A 12,884-nucleotide genomic window follows, 5' to 3' on the forward strand; every position below is an offset into this window, starting at 1 on the left:
GTTCTTGATATCTGCATTAGCAGAACTAGAGGATAAAGGGGGTTTTCCACAATGAATGTTTACATGTTATCCTTTGTAGCCTTCTCATAGGGACTTATCAGAGTCACACGCAATGCCGATACTCACGTACACAAGTAAATTGTTTTGTGACTGTGCATGCATCTAAATCTCTAAAAAGTTGCAGGGCGCAAGCACTGACTCTGAATTATATTGGGCCTCCTGGGCGGTGACTGGAATGTTGATAAACAAACATACAAGGAGTATCTAATGGACATGTTATGGAAGTGTCGCCGGCGCGTCACAGCAGTGGTTGTAGACTCAGACATTTAATCGTGTACAGTGGAAGCCATACGCGAATGGAGACTCTGCACCTAGCATCGGGCTGGCGCAAGTCCCAAGGGTGCTTCCGAAAGTTGCAACAGCAGGTGCACAAAGTGGGCATTTTAGGCCTTTTATAGTCAGACGAATGCTTGTAAGCCAGGGGAAGGGATTATACTAGATCACAGGTGGTCTAAGGCGAAAACACTAAGCGGCCCGATGTTTGCGAACTGCGCATGCACCAGGTCCGGTGTGCGAGAGCCCTGCTGAGTGACTGAAGTCCAGTTGCCACGGGGCTCACAACAAGACGGGGCGGCTGTCAATGTTGGTTGACAGCTCGCTCCGTTTTGTGGGCTGGTAGGGGGGGGTGGCTGCACAAATGCAGGTGTTACCTTAGGAACACCTGGCGTTTGTTGGGCGGTCCAACTGACATCACTATTGATGTCAGTTGGACCACTCGGCCTTGCAGAAGCTAGACCATATCCCAGGGTCTCGTCACAAGGCCGATGGTCGTGATTATTGCGACGGTCTCCAGGCCGCTCGCACAAGCTGTGAGTGGTCTCCCACAGCTTTGCGAGCAGCCAGAGACCAAAAAAAAACAACCACATTCAGAGTGAGCGGATGCCAGCAGCAAGCAGCTCTGAATGAGCTCCTAAAGCAGTTACAGCAGCATGTGGAATCAATCCCACAACAAGGACTGTTATATTATGATTCATTGTGCTGTTAGCTCTCTAAATATCCTGCTTGTCTGAGTATATCCTCTAATGATGTGGGCAGGGAAGGAAAAATCTGTAGCTGGATCATCAGAGCAGAACAACCTGTAGCCGTATCACCAGAACACAACAACCTGTAAACAGATAACCACAGTAGAACAACCTGGAGCAAGATCACCAGAGTAGAACATCCTGTAGCTAGATCATCAGAATAGAACAACCTGTAGCTGGATCACCAGAGTAGAACAACATGTAGCCTGATCACCAGAGTAGAACAACCAGTAACTGGATCATCAGATTAGAACAATCTGTAGCTGGATCACCAGAATAGAACATTCCTGTAGTTGGATCATCAGAATAGAACAACCTCTGGCCAGATCATCACAAGAGAACAACCTCTGGCCAGATCATCACAAGAGAACAACTTTTAGCCAGATCAGCAGAATATCTAGTCAAGGATGGCACTACCAGTAGATAAGTATAAGTGGTTGCCTAGGACCCGAAAGGTATAGGGGCATCTGAGACAACTATGGGGAAAGGTATTACACCTTCAAGATAGATAAAGTAGAGAAGTTGATTATTACAACCAATCTGCTTCTAACTGTCAATTTATAGACTGTACTAGATAAATTACGGTTAGAAGTTGATTGGCTGCTATGGGAAATTTCTCCACTTTATCTCTCTTGAAGGTTTGATACATCTCTCCTTGTGTGAGTGACATAATGTTATAATTTTTGAATGCCCCTTTGGTACCCCCACTTGGAGCACCATCTGCTTACACAGAGGAAAAGCAACCGGCAGCTTTTTATCTGTGATGGGTTGTGAGTGTGGCACTTGGTTGTGATGCTGCAGCCAAGCACTAAACTCCCACCAAGGAGCATTCAAAGGATGCAACCCCTACCACCTGCCTCCTAAGGAAACATTAGTGGTGATCAATGTCTAATAGGAGGGAGGTGCCATGTCTGCGGTTGGGGACTCCATCTTGGGCATCCCCAAAGCTAAGGATGGTTTTACAGCAGCAGAAAATGTTTCAGCAGATTTGCTGATGTTGTGTAAGGCAATGATCTAGCCACTCTGCGCTTGTGCAAGTTATAATTGCGTTGTTTGTTGGTTGGGCATTAATTGGGCCCAGGTATCCATGTTGGAGACCTATGTCAAAAATGCATCACATTCTGTTGGAAACCAAATCTTTTCACAGAAAACGTCATTCTGATGAAGGGTCCCACTCAGGGCAACTAGGGGTCAGCACTCACTAAAGTGGTTATGAAATCCATCCAGTATTTAGCAAGCAGCGGTAAGCTTAGCTCACTCCTGTTTATAAGTGGCATTTAGCTCACGCCATTTATAGGTGGCCCTAGCGGTACAGTCCCCATTGCTGGCAGTGGGGACCAGCAGAGTCTTTCTGGCTTCAGAGAAGCCTCCCAGATTTTGCTGAGTCCAAGTCAATCATCCAATCAGCTTCAGTATGACAATCTGACACAGCTTGCAATGAAAAGTATACTCCGTTGTGGGCGTTGGGTGCACTGTAGGAGAAGATTAATCTATAAAAGGTCAACGTTTTATATTTCTTTGTATTTTAACAGTTTTAGGGCTTTAAATAAATCAAGGAATTGAAACGGGAAGTTCTGGTAGGATCTGGACATTACAAATTGAACAGATTTGCTTCTTATTTTCTCTAAATGTATTTTTACACCAAAGAGAAAAGATCTACAAATGGTTTTGCCCAACACATAAAATATCCACATAATGCGAATAATTCTGTGACGTAAAAACAGGAAGATAAAGCAGCGTAATCAGTGACAGTACTAAGTGATCAGTGTCGGACTGGGGTGTGAAGGGCCCACCGGGGGAATGCAGTGGTAGGGGCCCATACTTAAGCAGTGTGGTCATCCACCAGAGGGGGTGTGGCCAGCCACCAGATGCTTGGCTAACCATTAGAAAAATCTTGGTGTAGTATCTATAGAAGGGAACCTAGCCCCCAGGTATCTGACCATCTAATAGAGTAACAATATGTAATTTGAGGTCTGGAACCTGACACCTAAATGAGGGGGTGGGCCCACAGTCAGTGGGGCCCAGGGATTTCCACTGTACCCCTGTGGGCCAGTCCAACCCTGTAAGTGATGGTATTGGACATACATGAAACAGACTGGAGGATCTGCACGGAATAGGTAGCAAGATGCAGTATAAGAAACAGACATGAGCAGGATAAGATCGGACTCCCTGCGAAATGCACTTATTGGTTACAGCACTACAGCAATATTTCTGCTTATAACAAAATGCTGACACTGACATCTGCGCTAATTAGATTATTTTCCAATACTTCCGGTACCAGAGAAATGAGTGTTGTGTTCAGTAATTCTTCTACCCCATTTCCCATACCAGTAAGAGCAGCACCAGCTAGTTGCAGTAATAGAAATATAAATGAAAGGTGATGCATGAACAGGTAAAACTATATATATCATAGGATGGCCATCGTCCATTGATGATTCGTAATCATCGATGGTTTATGGGCGATATTGATTGTTTTCCCATTGACGGGTGGAAACCAGATGGTTTCCCCCCATCGATGGAAGAACATGACCATGTAGTAGTTGTGTTTTTATTTTTAAAGTGCCGAGCCAGGGAGTATAGCTCCGCTCCCCGACACCTGCAAAGCCAATCAGTCATAGAACAGGGATGACCATCGGTTGTTGAAGCCATTGATAGTCTTCCATTGCATAATTGGTTACCATCGATGGCCACTTTCTATTTTGCCATCGATGGTAACCATACTGATGGCCATCCCTAATATATCATAACAAATTAACCTCACATGGAGGACTAACAAACAAGACTTTGAAAGATAGTATACTGTCACCACAAAGAATTACTACAACAATGACAACTTAAAAGACAGCACCACCTGCTGTCCCTCCAGTGTAGTTTCTACAATAAACTTAGCCTGTAGCTGTTGATATACTCCGGCTGCTTTGGCACTAGCAGTTCTAGTACTATTAAAAAGTGGCCACAGTCTGATTCTTTTGTTGCCGCTGTTTGTGGTGTACGTACCGTACGTAATATTGGCTTATTTCACTGTTTTTTTTTTCAGGTCCTGTTCTGTTTTGCGTTAACACTTAAAAAAGCTGGTGTTTGTCAGAGAGTAACACGGGTTTCATACTGGTAGTAGTACTAATGCCGGTAATAGTAGTAGTGGGATCTGAGATGTTTAATCATCTAATCTATGACAATAACATTTACTGCAGCGTGAATGCAAATTCCGATACTTTCTTTTAGCTGACACCACAACAGGTGACCACATGGGGATTAGATAGTTGCATATTTCAATAGTGAAGAATTCTAATGGAGGCCGCATGAGCCATTTGCTTTGGATTTACTATAGAAAATTAAATTAAATTGTATAAGAAGGGTGTTTAGCTGGCAGGGTGGAATTAGCTTTATGGGGCTCCTGGGGTGCAGAGGGATTGTGGGCCTAATTCAGACCCGCTCGCGAGCACTGAGTGCTCGCAAGTAGGTCGATGGTGCCTAGTGCGCATGCGCATGACGGAGGGAGCTCCGTCGTGCGCATGCGCGAGCAGGGGCGCCGAGAGGGGGGGGGAGCGGGTACAGATTACCCGGGCCCGGGCTTCCTGAGGGGCCCAGCGGGGGTCCGGGTCAGACGCCCCCCCTCCCTCACAGCAGCCCAGCACACGGCGTGTGCTGAGCTGCAGTTGGAGACTGCTCGTGGCTGCATTAGCAGCAGCCACAGCAGTCTCCTATGCCTGCGGGGGGGAGCGATCACACTGATCGCGCCCCCCCTGGCTTTGCGCCGGGCTGAGGGGGCTCAGAGCGCCCCCCCCCCCCCTCCTCGGCGCGTGCGCTGCAAATCTATTTTATTTTTATTTTTTTGGCAAGGGGGCGTGGCCACGCCTCCCGAGATTAGGCCACGCCCCCTATTACCAAGGCCCGCCTTGGCTCTTGGCGGCCCTGTGCGTGAGACCCGCATAGCGACAGCCAAGTTGTCGCTATGGGTCTGGCACCAAAGGGGGCGTGCTGTCGATGGTGAGGACAGCACACCCCCTTTGGTGGGTGTGCCGGGGGGCGTTGCTGCCCAGACGGAGGCGTTCCCATGGGAACGCCTACCATCTGGGGCCGGCCCCACTGACATCACTAGTGATGTCAGTGGGAGTGATTTTGGCTCTGATAGAGCCAAAAGCACTCCTGGGCTTGCGGCAGCGAGACCCTACCGCAGGGTCTCGTCGCAAGCACGTTGGTCGCGATGGTCTTGACCATCGCGACCATCTTTTTGGCCGCTCGCATAAGCTGTGAGTGGTCACCCACAGCTATGCGAGCGGCCAGGAGGCCGCTCCAATTTTAGGTAGGAGGGCAGTGATTCAGAGCGAGCGCTATGGTCAGAGCGTCCGGCTCTGAATCAGGCCCTTGGTACATGCAGCTGTTACAGCAGGAGTATAGGATGAGAGAGCAGCACAAACATACTGTACACTTTACTTACATGTAGGGGCTCTGGAAAACCAGTCTAAAGCGGAATTTGAGAAATATTTCTGCATAAATTCTGATATATTATTCATTTAAATTTAAATTTCATGATCGATTGAAATAATAACTGTTTCATCAACTAAATACGCTAGAGATAGACCTACTATAATCATTGTGTGAGGATGCAGAATTTTTGTGGTTGTAAATATACCCCAGATGCCACTTTTTTGCCTCAGTTGTGTCCCTGTTACAGGTGTCAGTAAACTCCAAGGCATTGCTTAATGTTGCTTTATCAAACCTGCAAAGGCACGTAGGGGCTTATCAATTGCGCCCCCAAATCTTCATAGAAAAAAGCTGCAACGGCGTCCACTTGTGATGCTGCAACTAACGCAATATGCACGTAGATCAGCCGTATTAGCATCTGCGCCTGGATTGCACCACGCATACAGTACACTTGGTATGTACAGTATATTGCACCCATATTTTTAAACATTTGTTTTGTTGTGAATAGATCATTCCCTATTAGGCATATATAAAGTTACAGTATATTGTATACAGAGGCAGCAAAACCGGCTCCCATCTGCGTCAGTGTAGCAAGCGCTGTTGGAATATTTGCGTACAGGTAGCGCAGGTGCATCTTTAGAGAGGAGGGGGCCCGTGTGCATCCCCCCGTCATGGGCCCCCTCCTCTCACTCCGGCGGCCAGCTGCCGACTGAGGTGGCTGGCCGGCCACCACAGAATCAATGAACTCTGGGCGCTAGAGTGTGCCGGAAGTCTATTGCACATGTGCGCGGTGCCATTTTCCCAGCGGTTTCCTAACAGCGCATGTGCAAAACGTAGGAAAATATCCACGCTGGCCATTTTTCGGTGTTTGAGTAGAACTGGGAGACCCGACGTTTTACATAATATGGTCCCGTGTGCACCGCACACACTGCACCCATTATAGAGACGCCCCTGAGGTAGCGGTAGCATGGCAGAGTGGGGTACACACCAGCGTCCTTCTTCCACTGCGGAGCTCTAATACAGTGACAAGGTGGGACCGCGCATGCGCAGTAATAGGGTCAGTGGCCATCTTGGTTATGGATTTGAAGCCTCCCTGTTGGAACCCTAGTATGGAGAATGTGCATTAGCACTCTCCAACTCCAACAGGCATAATCATCCGATCACAAGCGATTCACTAGTGTCACCATCATCTGTAATCTGCATTTGACCACCCAGAAATAATAATATGGATTTCTCAGTGGTATATCCCAGTCCACCGTCTCTGATTTCTGCCCACGTTATAACGCCCCTTCTCTCATCTCCAGGCGCAAGTCTGCAAAAGTGCTGACATCATACTCACACAGAAATGCAGCTGCGTTTCTGGGTATGCGCAGTGTGATTTCATGCAATCCTGGCGTAATCCGTACTCAGCATAAGCCCCAGACTGTACCACATACTGTATACTTGTTACTGTTCATGATACATTATTTAATAATGCAAATTAAAAAACGTTATGTAAGGAGAATATATTTTGTTAGAGAACACGGAAATCTTTGCTTTATATTCTCGGCCACTGGCAGACGATTGTTTTCAGTATGTTACTTCTCTCCTTGTCTGCGCTTTCCCTATACGCCTCCATCTATTATCTAGTACAAGCCTATAATTAATATCATCCATCACCAGTTCACATCAATTCGTCAATTCAATTTAATGATGATTAAAGTAATTAGCTGCCTCCTCGCTCCTCGTTCTCCCCCTCTTTCTCTTGTCAGATACTCGTCTAATAATTAACCACATCAATTCTGCATTATTATTAGTTATATTATTTTGCTTTTTTATATCGATTAAACTATAGTAATGTCATATTACTGCTGCCCTTGGTGTCTCTTCTCTCCCTGTCCCCACGTGGCTGTCTCATCTATTATCCTAATCAACAGAGTTCTCATTAATTGGTGGTTTGCTGTTATTTTTTCCTGCAGGCAAATCTGAGTCAGTCTAACGCTTGTCTCCTATATGTCTCCTATATGTCTCCTATGTCTCCTATATGTCTCCTATATGTCTCCTATGTCTCCTATATGTCTCCTATGTCTCCTATATGTCTTCTATATGTCTCATATGTCTCCTATATGTCTCCTATATCTCCTATATGTCTCCTATATGTCTCCTATGTCTCCTATATGTCTCCTATATGTCTCCTATATGTCTCCTATGTCTCCTATATGTCTCCTATGTCTCCTATATGTCTTCTATATGTCTCATATGTCTCCTATATGTCTCCTATATGTCTCCTATGTCTCCTATATGTCTCCTATATGTCTCCTATGTCTTCTATATGTAGGCTTGCTATAATATTCCTGTAATCTGGTGCACCTATGCTGTACATAGGTTCTGTGACTGATTAAAACCAGGTAAAATGTAGTCAGCCATAGAACCTGTGTTATACCCCTTTTACACCGGAGTTAAACCCGGGTTTTTGAAGGGTTAACCCGGGCAGCTCCCTGGTGTAAAAGGGCAGAGGGTTGGATCGCCGGGTCGAGTGACCCGGCAATCCAACACAGGTAACTAGCAGGGTTTAACACAGGCGTAGCCCGTGAAACCCTGCTATGGGAACAGCGCACTCCGGGTCACGATGACCTGGAGTGCGCTGCTAGCCGGCCGATTGGTCCGGCTTCAGTGGTGCTTGGAGATGACGTCATCTCCAAGCGTCCACTTTCACTCCGCAAAAGCCGGGTCTATGCAGACCCGACTGCGGTGTGAACGGCACTGACTCGGGAATATCCCAAGTCAGCGCTGGCTAAATTCCGGGTTTGATCCGGATAGGAACTTTGTTCCAACTCCGGGTCAGACCCGGAATTTAGGTGGAAAAGGGGTATAATTTATAGTTGACCCGGATTAAAGGGATATTATGGCAAGCCTAACTATATCATAATCTAATACCCCTTTTACACCATAGCTAAAACCTGGGTTGCTGCTAGGTTTAAACCCGGGTAGGTTGCAGGGTTTATCACAGGAACCACCTGTTTAACCCTGCAGTGTAAGGGTAACCCGCGACGTCTGACCCAGGTCCCGTTTACAGGATAGGGTGTTCCGAAATTTCCGTCGCTTGCCGCGGAATGTCACCGGTCTGAATTCAGGGACTAAACGTCCGACTCAGGACTTAAGATAGGCATCAAAATACAGACAGAGAATGTTTATATCGTTCACACACTGCCACAGCGGCTCTTACAATCTATAGTTCCGTAAGGCACTCACTATAATGTATTCAGTTGCTTGAAAGACTATCAATGTAACAGTAAAGCTGCATACACACACACACAACGATTTTGTAAAGGGAAATATGAACGAAAATCGTTTGCTAACAACGTTCATTTACTAAATGTAATGAATGATTTTTTTGAACAACAAACGATTTTTGCATATTCCCTTAATGAAAATCGTTGAGTTGGTCAGTCTGACTGAAATACAAACTACAAACGTGAACGCGCATGAACAATAATCGTTCATCATTTTAACTTAGAAAGTGAATGATTTTTTCAACGATTGAACGATAAATTATATCGTTAACGATAATCGTTCAAAAAATCATTGTGTGTATGCATAAGCCTTCAGAATATGGGAGGACACCACAGCACCCAGTGGAAGCACACGCAAACATGGGGAGAACATACAAACTTCACACTAATATTACCTGGAACCCTGCAATGGTAATCACCCTGCCACCCGTATTATACAGTTATGTGCAGATAAAGCACATGACAGCGACTACAAAACAAAATGATTGACTTGGTGTGTTTGAAGACCTCTCAAAGATATGGCAGTGTGTACTGAGCAATCTCTGAGACTTACACCATAAGACAGTACAATTCTCTATCATCTGCAATATTTCATTATCTATTTTATTTGTAGTGTTGGGGTCTGAGCACTGACTTTGCACAATAATATGTAAGCACCCATTGTAGTTTTGGCTGGGACTTTGGAAATGAATATAAGTTTAAGTAGTAGAGATGTACCAGCCGCACCCCATGTCCTGACGCACCACCTGCCCCCAAACCTGCAGCAGATTTCTTAATAGTTTCTAGCTGTAGATAGACATGGGGGGTCTTTATTTTTAAGTGTGAAAAAATAATTCTTAATCTTTTAAAATAAATAAAAAGGTTTCCACAATGCAGGAGTATAAACTGACACCTGTTGCATTTTGTTTAAAATATCTAAGGAAAAATCTCTAATACCCCTTTTACACCGGAGCTAAAACCCGGGTCACGATGACCTGGAGTGCGCTGCTAGCCGGCCGATTGGTCCGGCTTCAGTGGCGCTTGGAGATGACATCATCTCCAAGCGACCACTTTCACTCCGCAAAAGCCGGGTCTATGCAGACCCGACTGCGGTGTGAGCGGCGCTGACTCGGGAATATCCCGAGTCGGCGCCGGCAAAATTCCAGGTCTGATCCGGATAGGAACTTTGTTCCAACTCAGGGTCAGACCCGGAATTTAGGTGGAAAAGGGGTATTAATTACAATGTTACCACCCTGAACAAATTTGCCCATTCAGTTTATCTTCACGGTTAACTAAATGAGTAACAAAAATAATTAAAATAAATATTAAAACATTAATAATAATATAGCTATCACTTGGTTATATATTCTAATATAATCTACTTTCCACTACTATTTGTCAGTGAAATATCTAAAATTATTCAGGAAACTAATACAGAGATCACCAGGGCTAGATGGTTAATTAAAGTGGTATTAACAGCAATTTGGCTGATAGTGCTACTTAGATGCTAATTTTGAATAAATAAATCATCTTCACTAATCACCTTTTTATTATATCTTATATCATGCCAAAAATATTTGCTCTAAAACAAAACAAAAAAATCGCTAAAAGCTAAACAAAACGTTGCACAAAGGTAGCACACGGCTATAATTATCACCTATACCTGAGCATGAATAATCACCTTATACTGGGTACATGCCTGAACGATGGATCAGACGTCCCGCCCGACGAGCCAACCGATCTAATGATTTGGTAAGTGTTCTGCACAATCAATTGTACATACACACTTACCAATCCGCCAGCCAACATGATTGGCCTTAGGAACCGGTAGTGATGTCATTTTCGGTGATTCCTGCCGCCAGTGTATGGGTTGTGCGGCGGGTCACCAGTACACACAGGCAGGTATACTGATATAGCGGCATGGGGCCTATGTGAAATGTCCGAACAATATCTCGAATAGTGTGTCCCCAGCTTTAAAATAAATAAACAGAAAAAGAATATCTTAAGTGGATTCCATCAGGGAGAGTTAACAACGTCTATTGTTTTAGAGCACAAAGCATAAAAATATAAGATGGCTTAGCCATGGTCTTTGTAGATAGATAGATAGATAGATAGATAGATAGATAGATAGATAGATAGATAGATAGATAAATATGAGATAGATAGATAGATAGATAGATAGATAGATAGATTGATAGAGAGATATGAGATAGATAGATAGATAGATAGATAGATATGAGCTAGATAGATAGATAGATAGATAGATAGATAGATAGATATGAGAGAGATGGATATGAGATAGATAGATAGATAGATAGATAGATAGACAATTAGATAGATAGATAGATAGATAGATAGATAGATAGATAGATAGATAGATAGATAGATAGATAAATAGATAATTATGAGATAGATAATTAGATAGATATGATAGATAGATAGATAGATAGATAGATAGATAGATAGATAGATAGATAGATAGATAGATAGATAGATAGATAGATAGATAGATAGAGAGAGTAAAATGTGCTAGTAATGTACTCGGTGATGGTTGCAGATTGCTGTGAATATTGGGTGGGGGTAGATTACTTACCTATTATAGTGAGGCCCAGGAACAAGACGGAGATTGGAAGACCCTGGATCATCTTTCTGAGTGCAGAGTAATATGCTGCCCGTGAGGTTGATAGCTAATGTTTGCAGTGTAGGCGCCCTACCTCCTGTTATGCTTCCCCGTCTAATCGCTCATTTGTGGGGCTGGCCAGTATCCCTTTTTTTAGATTTTTTTTAATATAGATATTTCATGTTGAAACCAGCTGAGAGTGTTGAGTCCCTGTCCCTGTGTGATGAGGAAGTGAGTGCAGTAGGTGCAGAGCTCCGTGGTCAGAGCAGCCGGCCGGGCCAGAAGAGGAAAGACTGACTTGTGAAACCACATTTCCAACTTTGCTCAACAAGCTCACACAGGGCTGTAACTAATGCTGCTGTCCCTATGGACGCTGACTGCCAGCTCTTATACATAGGAGCCATTGTTCTGTGGTTGGGTGCCCACCTGTTTGACCAGGCGACCCAGCGACACGCCGATGCGTTGTAACGAAAGATCACATCACCGTACACACTGCACGATCCCCTGTACGATAGTGAGAAATATCGTTACACGTCTAATCTAACTACACCGCATTGTCCGTGTTATCGTCCCATCTGATGCGCAGCACATCCCATCGCAGGAGGCGACCACCCAATTCTTCATATGGTGTATTCGGTGTTTTTCAGGGTACACACTATACGATGGTTGTTCCCATGGGCGTAACTACCATAGGTGCAAGGGGTGCAGCCGCTATGGGGCCCAGAGCTGAGGGGGACCCATCTTCCTCGTCAAAGTTACATGCAAAATATATATTTTTTTACCATTGAGCGGTACATAGTGCCCCTTACAAACTTTTGCTATGGGGCCTTCAAATGCCTAGTTACGGCCCTGGTTGTTCCGATTCGTCGCAGACGATAAAACAGAATATCGAATGATGTATCATATAGTGTGTCCCCTGCTTTAGTCAAAGTCGTGATGGAAGGAACAAACAAACTGTAATGATCCCCAAAGTAAGGTGTAAATTCCTGATTTGCAGGGAATCTCCGCACCCCCTGGTGACAACAGTTGGAGAAGCTCAGCTGTCTGGAACCTGGTTTCACCTTTTAACTTGTTGCCACTGTAAATCTACAGGTTACATCGCAGGAATCGCGGCAGTTCCTGCCACTCGCAGGCTCTTACATATAGGAAGGGCCACACTGATACCACTATGAATTGTCCCTGTATTTCTAGTACACCATGATAGGTAATGTCGCTAATGACACATATAAATACTAGGGTTATAGGGAATAAGTAGATAAAACAGGAGTGCCTGAGGGTAATGCAGAGCTGTTTATGGTGCACATACAAGGGGAGATGTATCAAACCTAAGCAGCATCTGTTACTTCGATTGGTTGCTTTGGGCCACTTTTCCAGTCTATCTCTCTCTGAGGCTTGATACATCTCCCCCACAGGGAATACAAAGTTCTGTAGTTTATGCTGCAGTACTAACAGCCAGAGAGCATGTACATAACATAACGCTTTCCTGGTACCATTCACCTCGTTATA

At 44.7% G+C, this 12,884-nt stretch overlaps 1 protein-coding gene across 1 annotated transcript in view; it reads right to left on the bottom strand.

Moving 5' to 3' along the window:
- TYROBP (transmembrane immune signaling adaptor TYROBP) overlaps nucleotides 1-11,620 on the bottom strand; it is a 42,059-nt gene extending 30,439 nt beyond the window's left edge. Inside the window, exon 1 of the mRNA XM_088459356.1 lies at nucleotides 11,352-11,620. Within this exon, the coding sequence (XP_088315482.1) occupies nucleotides 11,352-11,403 (52 nt within the window). The 5' untranslated portion in view covers nucleotides 11,404-11,620. The remainder of the gene's footprint in view (nucleotides 1-11,351) is intronic.
- Nucleotides 11,621-12,884: the final 1,264 nt, after the last annotated feature.

Source organism: Taudactylus pleione, unplaced genomic scaffold (assembly GCF_031769625.1).
Source record: "Taudactylus pleione unplaced genomic scaffold, aTauple2 ptg000906l, whole genome shotgun sequence".
NCBI classification, from domain to species: Eukaryota; Metazoa; Chordata; class Amphibia; order Anura; family Myobatrachidae; genus Taudactylus; species Taudactylus pleione.